Source organism: Hippopotamus amphibius, chromosome 2 (assembly GCF_030028045.1).
Source record: "Hippopotamus amphibius kiboko isolate mHipAmp2 chromosome 2, mHipAmp2.hap2, whole genome shotgun sequence".
Lineage (NCBI taxonomy): Eukaryota > Metazoa > Chordata > Mammalia > Artiodactyla > Hippopotamidae > Hippopotamus > Hippopotamus amphibius.
The window spans coordinates 84558233-84574940 of NC_080187.1; the positions used below are offsets into that span (position 1 = coordinate 84558233).

A 16708-nucleotide genomic window follows, 5' to 3' on the forward strand; every position below is an offset into this window, starting at 1 on the left:
AAATCTGGCAGAGAGAGAAAGGAGCCAGGGTGCTGGAAGAGGTCGAGGAACTGGGAGGCCAGGGCATTGGAAAGGTCACCTACATGGATATTGAAATCATCAAAAATTATTCCAGGAGTAATGTTGGAGAGACAGAGAATTAAGTTAAGCGCTAAATCTCAGAAAGAGGTCCAGCAACGTGGAGATCTTGACCTCCACAAGGAAGAGTTGTGGGTGACAGCATACACTTCATAGGAGCTGGTGGTTTTAGTGAGGCAATAACTGTCCACAGAGGCAAAATGAGAAATAAGTAGGATACCCACCCCATTTCCAGGTCCTGTTGTGTACTGCACATGGAGGAGAAAGCAGTTATCAATTGACAGTGCTGCAGCGGAAAGGTGTAAGCGTAGAGGAGAGCCAGATTTTTTAGAGCAAGGAGATGAAAGGAACATTCAGCACTTAGGGGCATACAAGACTTTACTAATAATAGATCCGAGGCTCAGCAGTCAGGCGACTTGCTCAGGGTTACACATCTAGTGACCACAGCTGAGGAAGAAATCCAACGCTTTTTCTTCTACCGTGAACAACAGTCTACCGTTTTCATCTGACGTAATACGCATACACGAGCATAAAGGAAACACAAAGATCAGAAAAAAGGATCAGAAAGCTCGACGCCGGAGAACCCCGACAAAAAACCCGAAGGCGCGAAAAAGTTCGCCAGCCGCGAAATGCCTTGTGGGTCTTGTATATTCGCCGAGGGTCTTGACCGGAAAAGACCCAGAGAAGGGCGCATTGCATGGCGGGAGACATAGTCCTCCAAGGATGCCGCTCCTTCCCCGGAAGCTGGGCGGCGCCGGCGCAAACCGCTTTTTCCGGAAGCGCGGGACGCTCGGTTTGTCGTGGCTTCGTTTTGGCCGCGGTGCCGTACTACCGTTAAAGGCTCTATTTCCGTGGGACTTTAGAGTCTCAGGCCACTTGAGGCTATTTGAGGCGCGATGGCTCCGGGCGAGAGAGGATCAGCCGGTGGCAATGGAGGGGCCGCCGCCGCCTCAGGCTGCCCCTAGGGAAGGAGCCTGAGGGGGCCCTCTCAGTCTTGGGAGCCTGCGCTTTCTTCCTTTGCGGGCCCTGCCTACCGCGACCATGAGTTCGGCCTGGGTCACTTGTTTCGAGAAGGAGCATCTCTGGATGTATCTGCAGGCGCTCGGCTTCGAGCCGGGCCCGGCGACCGTAGCCTGTGGAAAGATCGTGTCACACACGCACCTCGGAGTGTAAGGAGGCCGGGGCCGGCGGGGCGGGGGAGTCGGAGCCTGGTCCCGCTGGCGTGGCCCGCCTTGTTGCGGCCCTCGTAGGTGGATGAATTAAGTAGTAGGTTACTCTGGCCCGGCACTGGCTACAAAGTCCCTGCTCCCAGTGGCAGCTGGCCTGGTGGCAGAGACTGTCCGTTACGGGACCTTGCCGGGAGCTCTTCGTAGGGGGGTAGGGTCTGCAGTTGGGGCGGAACTGGAGGGGGCGGCTTATTCCTGCTTTGGTGGTGATGCTGGGTGGTCTGTGATGTCGAGGGAGAGGTGGCGATTTGGTAACGGAGGGGCTTGGGAACGCCTTCCGTTGTGTGCAAACTCAGGGGAGACTTTCAAGGTAGCTGCTTTTCAGTTTACAAATTTTACTTCTTGAATTAGCAGACCGAAGCATGCCACAGTTAGCAAACAAACAACCCCCCCCAAAACAAACAAAACCCCCAAACCAGTAGAGAATGGTATTAAGATGAAAAGTAAAAGCCCTTTCCTGCTTTGCTACACATGTTACAGTTCTCAACGTAAAACTAAATACTTTGTTTATATTTCTGTATCTTAACTTTAGACAGTATCTATTATCTTTCCCAGTATAGGCCAAGGAAAATTTGGGATACATAGGGTATCTCCTGTTGGCCATCTTCTTGACTTTTGTAATTACTTTATTTCCGTTCTTCTTGTGGCAGTGTGTAAATAATGTGCTTAGACCTCTATTTCTTGTTGTATCAGTCTGAAAAGTATCTCTTGATTCCCCACTATGTAATTTCACAATGAAGGTAGCTATTCTTTAAACTATGATTAACTCATCTACACTTGCCTACCCTCCTCTGCCTTCTTGACTTTTTCCAGCTGTATCAGAACTGTTTTACTGTCAAGGTTTAGAGATGTAATTAAGTTTTGTTTGGTAACTGTTTGTTTAGAAGTTACTACTATTTGTATAGAGAAATGCTCTGTCTGGAAGTGTAGTCTAAAAATTGACAAACCAGTGGGTAGCATTTATCAGGTTATGATTATGTGTTAGCAGAGACGCTTAAAGCTTCTCCAGGCCTCCACTGAGAATGGCCCCCCGTCCGCCTTGCCACTGCATCCTCTCTCTTGTTTTGGCTATCTTAGTTTTCTCTGCTCTGGCTTATTCAATTGCAGTCTGCTTTCTGCCTTTGAAAATTAAATAAAATCTGTCAGGTTCTGGTTCAGTGATGATAGTTTTGTTTGTTTTCTTTTTAAACATTGTCATAGATTTCTCCCCCCATGTCTTTAGAGTTGGCTCAGTTGGTTAGTGGGAGGGATCTACTGTTTTGAAGCAGATGTCCCCTTTAAAGTACTTAAAGCATGAATGTGGCATCAAATTTACTGTAAAGTTAAAAAAATCTTTTGATTCACTTATATATGTTAGAATTCATTCTTTTTGGTGTGCAGCTCTATGTGTTTCTAGTTTCTGTGAACATGTAATTGTATAGCCACTTTTCTTATAAGGTTAAATGTACACTTAGCGTATGATCCAGCAATTCCGTTCGTAGGTATTTGCCCAACAGATTTGCATTTTGGAAAAATCATCTTGGTTGCATTACAGAGAATGGATTAGAGGGGGAATCAGGGCTTTGCAGTTAGGTAGACCTAAACTAAGAAGGCAGTGGGAATGGAAAGAAAAGGTGATTCATTCCTTTATTCAACAAATATTAATTGAACTATTGGACCTGGTATACAGTGGTGAACAGAGCAAACGTGAACTTTTCCCTTATAAAATTTCAGTTTAATGGGTGAACAAACCTTTAACAAATATCTTTTTAAAAATTAGAAGTGTTGAAGAGAACAGGATACTGTGTGAAAAAAATAGCAGGTTTGAGAGTTGATAAGGAGGTAGGAACTTCATTTGTATTTGTTGAGGAATAGAAACATTCCAAGGATAAAAATGTTGTTTGATAAAAGGATAAGCATGGGAATTTTAATGTTAACTATTTTTCCAACTCAAAAACGCTTATTTCAGGAAAATAGCTTTATGTGTTCACAGGAGTACTCAGATCTATTTGTCCTGTCATCTGTATTATGAGGATAATCAAACTACTTTCTAATGTTGGAATTAGATAAAATACTTCATTTTAAAGCTGCAAGCACAGTTATTAACTTCATATGATTGTGGTGAAGATTAAATGAGCTACTGCTTATGAAAGGCGTAATTAAAATAATATCTGACAAATAATAAACTCATAAATATTTAGCTGTTTTTATTGTCAGAAAATGTTGGTTGGTATCATCATCTTCACCATATCTTAGGCCATGGTTTTCTCTCTACCTAATTAGGTTTTCCTTTTCTTTTTGTAGAATGTTTTCATTGCAATAAAGCCAGGTTCTACCAGTTTCCTTCTATTTGATCTATATTTTCAGAATCAGAAAACAAAAACTTGTGTGTGTTTAATTGGTTATAAATATATACATGAATTAGAAAAATTAATTTGCCTTGACTTCTTGAACAGAATGAAAAATATTAACGTGTCAAGCTCTTAAAACTCTTACACAGCTTTTGATGATGCTTATTTTATTAACCTTTTTCTTTTGTTCTTATTTTTTTTCCTGCTTCTATTTCTTTTTAAACCATTAGGAACATGTTTGACAAGTTGAACCGTGATGCTTTTCAAATAGTTTCTTATTTTTTATTTCAAACACTTGACCAGTCTCTCACCAAAGAAGTTTTCAAGTGAGTAAAAGCTATTTCATTTTCTTTTTGTAAGGGATTTAAAACGGGATTGTGACTTGATATAAGCCAGAATTTCAACTTTGGCCTTCAACTGTTATTTTGAATGGATGTTATAAATATTAGGTTTGAGTCTTTCAACTTTAGTACTTAACTTTTATAAATCTGAGTGATTTTTTTTTTGTAAAATTATTGTAAATTAAAATAAAAATATAAAAATGTGAATATTCACTAGCCTTGGTTCCAGGTTATTTTGCTTGTGATTTGGGTTTCATCTGTCAGAAGACTTGTTCAGGTTTGTTTTAATATTTATGTTGTGCCCTCATCCTCTTATATAGTAAGTCCATTGTTTAGGGCATTGTTTTTATTTGTGATAATTTATTTTTAATATTTTGCCTTCAGCTAAAGTTATTAGTGACCAGAAGAACAAGTGTACTTGAAACATATTTTGGAAATCCCTATCATTAAGGTATAGGGCTTCCTCTGCTCAAATCAAAATAGGTTTTTTGATTTTTTTTTCTGATTATAAACAAAATACATCTTATTATAAGCAATTCAGCAAATACAGAAAAAGTTAAAGAAGGAAGTAAAAATCATTCCTAAACTGAACTAGAGAATATCACTGTTGACATTCCAGCCTTTTAGTCTTTTTTTTCCTAGGCATACTTAATTTTTTTCTATGAATATAGAGTGTATGTTATGCTATAGAAATTTGAAAAAAATGGGGCCCTAAGCAAATAATTATGCCTCAGAATAAAAATTTAGACAAAACTGATTATTAGGGGAAAGCAGTAGGCAGATTTTAAAGTCCATTATTTTTGACTAAAACTGAATTTTTAATAATTTTATATCTTGTTTGTCCATGAAACAGTAGCACCCACTGAATGTGATATGGGTTATTTTTAGGGGTCATGATGTCTTATGCCATTCTTTCTGTGCTTTTCATGTGTAACCTTTTATGTCTCTCTTTTTCCCCAGTCTTAACATACTAATTTATTTATACCATCTTTATGCGTTAGTCCAGTGAATTCATTGAGTGTTGTCTTCTTTAGCTGATTTTCAGTGATTTTAATAATAATTCATTCTTATATTTAACTTATGTATTCATTGATTATTTGCACTAAACTGAATTCAACCCTATAGATATTTATACAGAAAAAGACCTAATTTCTTACAGGTTGGTGTCTCTCTTTAGTTGAAATTTATAAATGTTAGGCTTGATTTAGCATTAATGTCTAGCATAGGAGATAAGTTTGCTGTTTAAAATTTTGCTGAGTTTGTTTTTTTGTTCATAATTCTAATTTTTATTTTTGTTTCAAAGACTTTGTTGGCCTCCATATGACCAAAAAAGTGATACTGAATTCCGAAAACATTGCTGTGAATGGTTAAAAAAGATTTCTGTGAGTATTCTCTTTCTGAAAGATGCAAACTTTTAAGAGGTTAAAAACTGCAGTAATTTTTTTTCGGGCTTTATTGAGGTACGTTAATTTTTTAGAGGTGAAATCTTTTTAATGCTTTTATGCTAACAGTATAAGCAAGAAATATTAATCAGAATAATACTTTCTGGTGGTTTTTGGTTGGGATTCTGTATATTTCTGGGAAACCAGCTTTGTTAGCTAAGTGCATTGGAAACAGGTTTTTGAGTTCCTGGGAATTTATATCACAGTTTTTGTTTAAAGAAAAATATTTTGACCATTTGATACATAGCTTTTATCCCCAAATAGTATCAATAATTATAGCTTTAAATTTTAACTACTTTTTAAACTGAGTCCACCAAGAGTTTAGAAAAATTCAAAAATTCAACTTGTGGTTCAAATGGAATAATTCTGATGAATTCTGTTATGCTTCGAAAACGGTATGGTGTAAGTATAAAGGTTGTTATTAATAAGGCCTTCATATCTTATTTCTTTTTTCCATAGGCTGAACGTGGAAGTAGCTTTCCTCAAGTTGTTGGTTCACTATTTCTTTCTCCTGGTGGTCCGAAGTTTATTCATCTGATGTATCACTTTGCAAGATTTGTTGCAATAAAATATATAAAAACCCATTCTAAAAGTAAGTTAAGCTTACAGTAGGAATTTTTTTTGTGTTGATTCTTAAGTTTTTAATGTTTTTTACAATTTGTAAATTATTAAGAGATTTTAATAGAATAAGGTGAGATAAAAATATTACTTTACCCGAAAGAAAAGGCAAATAGTTAATATTTTATTGAAACTGTAGTTGGAAATCCTCTCATAATGAACATAAGTAGCAGTACAGATTATTTTATTATGTTCTAATACAGGGGTTGGGAACCATTTTCTAAGTAAGACCTAACAGTTAATATTTTACACTTTTGTGGACCACGTAAGAGTCTCTGTCACGTATACCTGTCTGTGAGGTTTTTTATTTTTATTTTTTGTAATACAACCCCTTAGAAATGTAGAAAGCAGACCTACCTTGCTGACCTCACAAAAACAGCCAGTGGCCCAGGTTAGAGCTGCAGTTTATAGTTTGCATTTATAGGCAAACATTGTATTGAATGTTGTGTTGAATTTGTTAGAGATTTATTTTGGCTACTGGCAATGTGTTGGAATATTTTGGTTCAGAATTGCTGTTTTAAAAGGATTTTATTTATTTGCTAAATTATAGAAACAAAATATTGGGTTTTAAAGCTAAGACTTAAAAGAATGCTATTTGTAGCTTATTAAATATGCTTCTGTGTTTATTATTTTATTTTTTAAAAATAATTTTATTTATTTATTTTATTGACTGTGTTGAGTCTTCGTTGGTGCACACAGGCTTTCTCTAGCTGTGGCGAGCGGGGGCTACTCTTCATTGTGGTGTGCGGGCTTCTCATTTTGGTGGCCTCTCTTATGGAGCACAGGCTCTAGGCACGTGGGCTTTAGTAGTTGTGGCACATGGGCTCAACAGTTGTGGCTCATGGGCTCTAGAGCGCAGGCTCAGTGGTTGTGGCACATGGGCTTAGTTGCTTCGAGGCAGTGTTATCTTCCTGGGGCAGAGATCGAACCCGTGTCCTCTGCATTGGCAGGCGGATTCTTTTTTTTTTTTTTAAAGAACTTTTATTGAGATACAGTTAACATACAATAAACTGCATATATTTAGAGCGTACAATTTGGTATCCCAATCTCCCAATTCATTCCCCCCCAACCCTCTGGCAGGTGGGTTCTTAACTACTGCACCACCTAGGAAGTCCACTGCTGTGTTTAATTGAGTTATTCTCATAAAACATGAGAGGGACAAGATGGAAAAGTTGATGCTGTAAAATCCCATCTTCCAATTTCTAAAGACAACCATTGCTAACATTTTGGTGTATTATTTTTTTAGGTATTTTTCGTTGTTGTTTGTTTTTTTAATGCACATGTTGTACGTTTATAATTATTTTGAATAAATAATACATTCTCATGATTCAGAAAACAAAAAGTGAAAAGTCTGTCTTCTACCTCTAACTACCTAGTTTCCCTTCCCAGAAGCAGTTGTTGTAATCAGTAATACTAGCAAATGAGTATATATTCTTTTTTTTAAACTGTAAATGGTTTTGAATTTTGTGTTTTTTGTGCAACAGTGTATATTGGAGATCATCCCATATCAGTTCATAGATCTTCCTTATTCTTTCTCTTTAGAACTGCATATCTGAATGGATGTGTCATAGTGTATTTAATCACACATTTGTTCGGAAATCAGTTTGCTGACAGTTGACTTTTTTTCCTAATCTTTTGCTATAAAAACAATGCTGCAGTGACAAACTGCATATATATGTCATTTTGCGTATGTTCAGGTATACACATTGTGTGTGTATGTGTACATATACATATACATGTATGTATGTATATACACACACAGACACATACCTTTTTTTTAAGCTCTTTATTGGAATATAATTGCTTTACACTCTTTTTTTTTTAATTTTAATTTTTTAAACTCTTTATTGGAATATATTTGCTTTACACTCTTGTACCAGTCTTTGAGGTACACCGAAGTGAATCAACTCTTTTTATACACATATCCCCATATCCCCTCCCTCCCGCGACCCCCCCCCCCACGCTCCCCGTCCCGGCCCTCTAAGGCATCACCCATCATCGAGTTGATCTCCCTTTGTTATACAGCAACTTCCTACTGGCTATTTTACAGTTGGTAGTATATATATGTCTGTGCTACTCTCTCACTTCGTCCCAGCTTCCACTCCCCACCCCCACCCCCCCAACCCGGTGTCCTCCAGTCCATTCTCTGCATCTGCATCCTTATTCTTGTCTTGTCACTGGGTTCATCAGTACCATTTTTTTTTTTTTTTAGATTCCATATCTATGAGTTAGCATACAATATTTGTTTTTCTCTTTCTGGCTTACTTCACTCTGTATGACAGACTCTAGGTCTATCCACCTCATTACATGTAGCTCCATTTCATTCCTTTTTATAGCTGAGTAATATTCCATTGTATATATATGCCACATCTTCTTTATCCATTCATTTGTTGATGGGCATTTAGGTTGCTTCCATGTCCTGGCTATTGTAAATAGTGCTGCAATAAACATGGTACATATTTCTTTTTGTATTATGGTTTTCTCTGGGTATATGCCCAGGAGTGGGATTACTGGATCATATGAGACACATACCTTTTTTCCAGTTTATCTTCTCTGCATGATTTTTAGAAACATGTACTGTATTCTTTAGAAGCATTTGTATATTTTAAATTTAATGTAACATAAGCATTTTACCAGTTTTTCTGTTAGATGATCTGTTCCAGTTACATGTAACCCAAACTATTTTATATGAATTATGTGTTTGGATTTAGCAAGAGTTTATTGCTAGGCTTTTAAGCGTGGGTTGTCCTATTTCTCGTTTAAAGGATTTTCCTTCAACATATTCAGTCTTTAGATAACTTCTACACGCAGTGAACTCATCCTGTTAAATATTTAGAATTCTTGGTTATTTCTTTGTGGGTAACCTAGACCTGGATTTGTAATGCTAAGTATGGTGTGGGGCCACTATTTTCCAGAATATCCATCTTTATTGTATTAAGCCATCTTAAAGTGGGATTTATTACATTTTATTACAGGTGAAAACCTGAACTCTCAAATGTTTGAATGGATTGTTCTCAGGGTCTGCTTTGGTCATTAGTAATGTAGCCAAGAATTACTTAAGAAATGGAGATTGGTTTTATTTGGTTGTCTTGTCCTGTTGGTCTTACTAGAAAGAAAAGTAAGCCGATGGCATCGATGAAGGTGATGTGATCTCACCTCATCTCTTTTAACTGATTTTCTTCCTTTGTTGTTAAAAGATCCATTAAGAAGTTGCTTATGTATAACGATATATTTGTTCATGGATGTGTCGTGCTGTGATAATAAGAATTATTTTGGGCAAATGAACTCTAAAAATTTTTAATTATGTAAAATAAATTAAGATATCCTTTTTTAGTTGCCTCCTTTAAAAACAGGTCATCATTGCTTTTGTTGAAATGAGTCATATTTTTTTGTGTATGTGGCATAGCAGCTTTTAAGGAGTTCTTAAATGAGGTTGTTAAAATTTCTCAAATCTCACATTTTTTATATTTATTTGCTTGTAAGTCTAAGTTTTCTATGTTTTATTTGTGTTCTGTGTAGATTCTTCTGTACATTTTACAGAGACATTTAATGTAAAGCCACAAGATTTGCACATGTGCATTGCCAGGTGCCATGTAGCCCGTAACAGATTTTTACAAATTTTGCAAAGAGAAGATTGTGTTACCCGAAAATATCAGGAAAATGCGCAGTAAGTAATACTTTGATAGTTAGAAAATGAAAATTCCTTCCTTTTTGAACAAATGTCATCAATTTCCCTTCAGTGGCAATAATTCAGGTCTACCTCAAAACCCCTTGGCTGTTATCTTTCCATTTTAAAGCCTGATAACTTCTGAATAAAATGTTTTAAAGCTTTAGGAATACTATAAATGAAAGTATAGAGGAAAGGAAAATATCATTTTAGTTCAAAAATTCAGTTTCTTAGGTGTTTTTCTTTTAAACATGGAAGTAAGTTTTTAAGCTGTAATTGTAGTGCTCATTCTACTTTGTATCCTTTTTTCTCTTAATATTTCATTCTATAAATTTTTCCATATGGCCATAGTGCATTACTTTAAGTTTTTACTTAGTGTCTGTTGAGAAGGTATTCATAGTTTCTTTTTTTTAATTATTATTTTTTATATTTATTTATTTATTTTTGGCTGCATTGGGTCTTTGTTGCTGCGCACAGGCTTCTTCCAGTTGCGGCAAGCGGGGGCTACTGTTCATTGTGGTACGCAGGCTTCTCATTGCCGTGGCTTCTCTTGTTGCGGGGCACGGGCTCCAGGCGCATGGGCCCCAGCAGTTGTGGCGTGTGGGCTCAGTAGTTGTGGCTTGTGGGCTCCAGAACACGGACTCAGTTGCTGTGCGGCATGTGGGATCCTCCTGGACTGGGGCTCGAACCCATGTCCCTGCATTGGCAGGCGGATTCCCAACCACTGTGCCAGCAGGGAAGCCCCATAGTTTCTTTAGCCATTTTATACTATCTTATATTTATGTTCATCTATTCAGCACTTTTTTTTTTTTGAGTTACTACTATGTGCTGGGTATTGGTTATATACTGATCCTATAGCATTAAATAAGACAGGCAAGGTTCTTACTCTCAGGACATAGATTGTGTCCAATTTTTTACAATTATAAACAACTATAGTAAGATAAGTTTTTAAATGCTGTGTTATGTATTTTGAAAGCTACAAAATCCTTTGAAGTCTCCTTAAAACTACAACTAAGGATAAGAAAGCAAAGTAGTCTTAACTAACCTCCAGCATTTTTACTCAAAGTCGGAGAGTATATGAGCCAGGAAGTCCTGGAAAGTAACAAAGTGGGCTATACTAGTTAGTTGTAATAGAATTCTAGTTGTCATTTTGTATGTTTTCTTGCAGATTGTCAGTTAAACAAGTACGAAATTTGAGATCAGAATGTATAGGACAGCAGAACCAAATAAAAAAGTAAGTGACTTTTAGAGCTGAAAGTTGCCTGAGATATTAGTTTAGCCTCCTTCATGTTATAAGTAAAGAAACTGAGATTACTTAAAATAACATATCAATAGCTACTTGATAATAGGACAAAAACATAATTCTGATTCCTAGTCCAGTTCTTTTCATAAATTATGATAGCTCTGAGCTTGAATTTTATTTTTGTTTTTAATAGGAATGGTTGTTAGTGGGTGGGTTTGCAGATTAATTAGCTTTTTGGATGCTAAATTACCATGTGGTTTTTTTTATTGACTAATGAGATTATTTAATTTTCCACTAGAATGGAACCCTGTGATCACCAAAGTAATATACAAGAGAAAATTCAAAAGGTGAGACAACTTTTGAAGGGAGAAATTTAATCTTTCTTTTGTGATATGCAGTATTTACTTACTTAATTGAACTTATATCTCTCTCATTTTGTAGCACTGGTTTTTTTGTTTTGTTTTTTACTCACTGTAAGTGATATATATACATAAAGTGCCTTTAAAACACTTGAATATGATGGAAAAAATTAACTTATAATCTATCAGACTAAATATATACAAAAGGAGTTTTAAATTTGGTTAATTTAAAATCTTTTATGCCAGCAAGGAAAGTTCAGCTTGATTCTAACTTAATCAGTAATATTTATCTAAATAAAATAATAGTTAACTGAAGGGAGATGGTAAGTGGGGAAGAAAAATGAGAGGTCACATTGAGGCTGGCATGGCAGTAGGGAGGAATCTGGCAGATATAAATGATCTGAAGCTTTCAGAGGTGGCTTTAACAAATGTGGGAGTAAGAGTGTTTTCTTAGGCCTTTGCGTTTGGGTGAAATATCCCTCAAGCTCCCTGTTTTGATTCTATGGTCACCAAGCTGCTTTGGGGTATTAATTTGGATTTTTAGGCACTTTGTCACTGCAGAAGGTGAATGCCCTCCTCAGGAAGTAATTATTCATTAATTCAGTGCATATTTATTGATCACCTGCCATTTGCTAGACATTCTTGTAGATATTATGGACTAGAGCAATGAAGAAAACAGGCAGAATCACTTCCTTCATGGAGCTTCCAGTTTAGTGAATATGAATTTTCCTGTTGCTGAATGTAGTATATTTGATTGTAACCTTAATAGGTTAGGTTGGTATGGAACCCATTGAGTTTTCATAGCAGTTTCTCTTTAGTTTGGGTAATGTTCAGTTTCTCTGAGTCCAGTCAGCTTTGAGCCATTGACAAGATAAACTTTCTAGACTTGAAAAATCTGAGAAACAGATCCTGGATCTTTGAACTTTCACCAAAGAAATGCCATCCTGTGAGATCTATAGAGGGGCAGCCAATGAGTCTTCCTTCGGGGAAACTACTTTATACTGTGAGAAGACACAGACACTAACACAAATATAATTATTGTATTTCCCCTCCTCTTTCCCACTTTTGGAAATTCTTTTGAGGCATAACATACACACAGAAACATGCAAAAATCCCAAGTGAGTAGCTTGATAAAGTTTCACAAAGTGAATGCATCCATGTAACCAGCATCCAGTTTAAGGAACAGAATGTTACCATCATCCTAGGAGCATTGAGCCCCCTTTCATTCAAGCCCATTTCCTTCCAAGAATAAAAACTATCCTCACTTCTTATGCTAAAATTAGTTTTGCCTGTTCTTGAACTTTGTATAAATGGGAGTATATAGAATATATTCTTTTGTGTTCGACTTCTTTCACTAATGCTGTTTTATCCATGCTGTTGTATGTGTTTATTCTCATTGCTGTATAATGTTCTATTTTATGATTATAGCAAAATATACTCTTTTTACTCAAGGTAATTCTTTGGGTTGATTGCAGTTTTTGACTATTACAAATAGGAGTGCTGTGAACATTCTTGTACATAAACTTAATACACATAGGTTAATATATAGTTTTTCACATTTTAACTTTTTGAAAATTGAATGACTCTTAAAATTGATGTATAGTGTTTTCTTTTTCTCCTGAAAATCTTTTTTCTCCCTGAAAAATCTGCATTAGATTGGTGGCATGTCAGCATACAGGAAATGCTAACTGCATCTTGGTAGTATGAGATTTCTTAGATATATTTTGCAAATCATAGTGGGCTAGATTCTCCTGAGAAATTTTTTAAAATGCCCTTGAAAATAATATCAGTGCTTTTAGACTGTTAAAATAGTTAATTTTCTTACCAGAAGCCATTCCAGGAATACTTCATTTGTTCCTGGGAATGAGCACGTATTTGTGTTTTACATTTCTTTAATGTATGTATCGATTATATATAGACTAATATTTATCTCTGTTTTCAAAGGTTCGGTCTTTGTGGGCTTCAGTGAATGAAACACTCATGTTTTTGGAAAAAGAGAGAGAAGTTGTTAGTTCAGTCCTTAGTCTTGTTAAGGAATATACTTTAGATGGAACTAACGTTGCTATCAATATTCCAAGGCTCTTACTTGACAAAATTGAGAAACAAATGTGTCAGGTAAGCATTTGATAATTAAAGAAGCTTTTGAGAAAACACTCTTCACATAATTATCTTATATATTGTATATTGTTTCTTAAAATGTTTTTCTACTGTTTTCAGAATTTACTTTTGTGCATGTATCTGGTAAATTTTTCGTAAAGAGGGGTACTGTTAAGGGTGTGTATGTTTATATCTATCAACTTTTATTAATTGTCCATACCTTGCGTGGTGCTACATCACACAGTGTAGAGAGTAGAAGGTATTTAGTAGGAAGGTGATATGGTACCTGGTTCTTAATAAATTCTCAGAGAGCAACAGTGATCTGATTGCTAAATTTCTTCTTCTCTTCTCTCGTTTTTCTTTCGTCTTGATGCTATTAAGAATTTTAAATTCTTTTCATCCTTTAGCTTTTGTGACCTCAGTGTCTTTGCCCTCCTGTGATGTTTCAGAGTGCTGTCTCCATTTTTCCACTGGTTCCTTTTTCTCTAACCTTTTTTTTTAAACTCTGGCACTTTATTTTTTTTAAAATAAAGTGACTAATTTGGTTGTGTTGAGTCTTAGTTTCGGCATGCAGTATCTTCACTGGGGCATGTGGGATCTTTCATTGTGACACATGGGCTCTTTGTTGTGGCTCGCAGGCTTCTCTCTAGTTGTGCTGTGTGGGCTCTAGAGCATGTGGGCTCAGTAGTTGCAGTGCGCAGGCTTAGTTGCCCCGAGGCATGTGGTATCCTAGTTCCCTGACCAGGGATTGAACCAAGTCCCCTGCATTGGAAGGTGGATTTTTTTTTTTTTTTAATAAATTTATTTATTTATTTATTGGCTGTGTTGGGTCTTTTTTGCTGTGCACAGGCTTCCTTCAGTTGCGGTGAGTGGGGGCTACTCTTCGTTGTGGTGCGCGGGCTCCTCATTGCCGTGGCTTCTCTTGTTGCAGAGCACAGGCTCTAGGCACGTGGGCATCAGTAGTTGCGGCACATGGGCTCAACAGTTGTGGCTCACGGGCTCCAAAGCGCAGGCTCAGTAGCTGTGGTGCACGGTCTTAGTTGCTCCGTGGCATGTGGGATCTTCCTGGAGCAGGGATCGAACCCGTGTCCCCTGAATTGGCAGGTGGATTCTTAACCACTGCGCCACCTAGGAAGCTTGGAAGGCAGATTCTTAATCATTGGACTACCAGGGAAGTCCTTCTCTAACTTTTAAATGAATGTGCTCCCTTTTCTTTCCTACCTTATAAATTCATCTGTATTTTCTTAGCAGTTCCATGGCTTCATCAGCCACCTGTATAATAATATTAGCAAATTGGTAGTTCCAGTCTCTCCCCTTCAGCCCAAACTATGTCAAATTATTTCCACTTGCTTGTGGGACATTTCCGTCTGAATAGCCTACATTGTTTTTCTTAGTAAACTTAAAATTTATTAAGCATCTACTATGTGCCAAGTATTATTATAGTGTAGGCGATATAAAGATAAAATATTGTTGTGACCCTGAAGAGCTTTCCCTTTAATAGTGTAACATGTCAGGCACTTCAAATTCAGAGTACATAAAAATCAGAATTTGTAAACTCGGATTCATACAGGAGCTAAACAGGTAGTATATAAATGAAGTACACTAATTGTGTGTAACAATAGGGATAAAGTAGGAAATGATGAGGTCTTTGGAGAACTAATTTTATGTGAAAGCTATGATTTTTTAAAATATTAGCAACTGATTCAAATGATTTTAAAACATTGGAACTGTTCAAGCCAAATAAACATGTCTAAGTTTGAAATCAACCTTTAGGGGCCTGTCAATTTGCAACTTCTGTTAAAACATAAATTCATGATCTTTCTCCAAACCTGATCTTTCTCCTCAGTCTTTATTTTGCTTTCCATTTATTTGCATTTCTTTTATAGTTTCAGCTTTTTTAGTCAGCTTTTTTGCATGATATAAAAATGTAGCCTGGTGTGTTAATTCTTCCATAGTAGTTTTCTTTGGGACAGAATTAATTACATAGCTTTACTTTTGGGTAGACATTTGATTTTTTTTCACTCTTTTTTAAGGTAACCTTTTTTAAAAAAATATTTATTTATTTATTTATTGGATGTGTTGGGTCTTTGTTGCTGCTCGCAGGCTTTCTCTAGTTACGGCAAAGAGGGGCTACTCTTAGCTGTGGTGCACAGACTTCTCACTGTGGTGGCTTCTTTTGTTGTGGAGTGCGGGCTCTAGGCGTGCGGGCTTCAACAGTTGTGGCTTGCAGGCTCTAGCAGTTGTGGCACACGGGGCTTAGTTGCTCCACGGCATGTGGTATCTTCCTGGACCAGGGCTTGAACCCACGTCCCTTGCATTGGCAGGTGGATTCTTAACCACTGTGCCACCAGGAAAGTCCCTAAGGTAGCCTTTCTATATAATAGTGAAAAACATAAATATATTTTAGTAGTATTTTATTATCCTAAGAATCTATAGTTCACCACTTTTTATTTTTCTGAATCCTTAGTTGCACATAGGAAATGTTTATGAGGCTGGAAAATTGAACTTCTTAACAGTTATTCAGCTATTAAATGAAGTCTTGAAAGTAATGAAATATGAACATCGTCAGGCTGACCAAGCAAGACTGACAGTAGACCTTCACTTCCTTGAAAAAGAGACGAAATCTCAGAGAGAAAGATTGTCAGATCTGAAGCATATGAGGTACACTAGAAAGATCTGTTTTTCATTGGGGGAGGAGTAGGGCGGTTTCGATAATTTCTTAGCACAACTCTTGTTTAGTTAACTCTGTAGCTTTGGCTAATAAATGTGAAATTTTTACTAGTACTTAAAAACCTTATGTCATCAACTCCTAGAGAGACACATGAAGTAGAAAGGAAAATTAATGTAGTTTTCTTTTGTCTGGAATATATTATTTGCCCTGAGTGATAATTCTTTATGAAATAATTTAAACTTTTCTCTAACTTTCCTTTTGTGGGGTCTACTAATGAAACTAGGTTTCAGAAAAGTTTTTTATATGGAGCAGAGTGACCGGGAGGTATGGGCTTTCTTTAGAAATGGATAGAGAGTAGGAGTAGAATTTCAACTTGAGTTTAGAACCAGGAAAAAAATTATTTTAAAGATAAATGGAGTATAGATGCATGATTGCAATCTGGTATTTAAAGGAAAGAAGGTATTTTAGGTTCTGACCTCTCTTCTGAATGAGAGAGTTTATGCAATTTAGATGTGCTATATTGGTTGAACTTTTAGTTATACTTTCTCCCCCTTCTCTACAAACTGTTGTATTCTTACTTCAGTATTTTTTGTCAGTACTCCTTTTTATGTATTCATGTTTTGAATGAAGTTATTT

At 36.5% G+C, this 16708-nt stretch overlaps 1 protein-coding gene across 1 annotated transcript in view; it reads left to right on the forward strand.

Moving 5' to 3' along the window:
- Nucleotides 1-861: 861 nt before the first annotated feature.
- The window catches only part of HAUS6 (HAUS augmin like complex subunit 6), a 42312-nt gene continuing 26465 nt past the window's right edge, over nt 862-16708 (forward strand). Inside the window, exons 1-9 of the mRNA XM_057723023.1 lie at nt 862-1247; nt 3865-3960; nt 5279-5357; nt 5877-6009; nt 9555-9702; nt 10871-10936; nt 11244-11292; nt 13249-13419; nt 15869-16062. Of these exons, the coding sequence (XP_057579006.1) occupies nt 1120-1247; nt 3865-3960; nt 5279-5357; nt 5877-6009; nt 9555-9702; nt 10871-10936; nt 11244-11292; nt 13249-13419; nt 15869-16062 (1064 nt within the window). The 5' untranslated portion in view covers nt 862-1119. The remainder of the gene's footprint in view (nt 1248-3864; nt 3961-5278; nt 5358-5876; nt 6010-9554; nt 9703-10870; nt 10937-11243; nt 11293-13248; nt 13420-15868; nt 16063-16708) is intronic.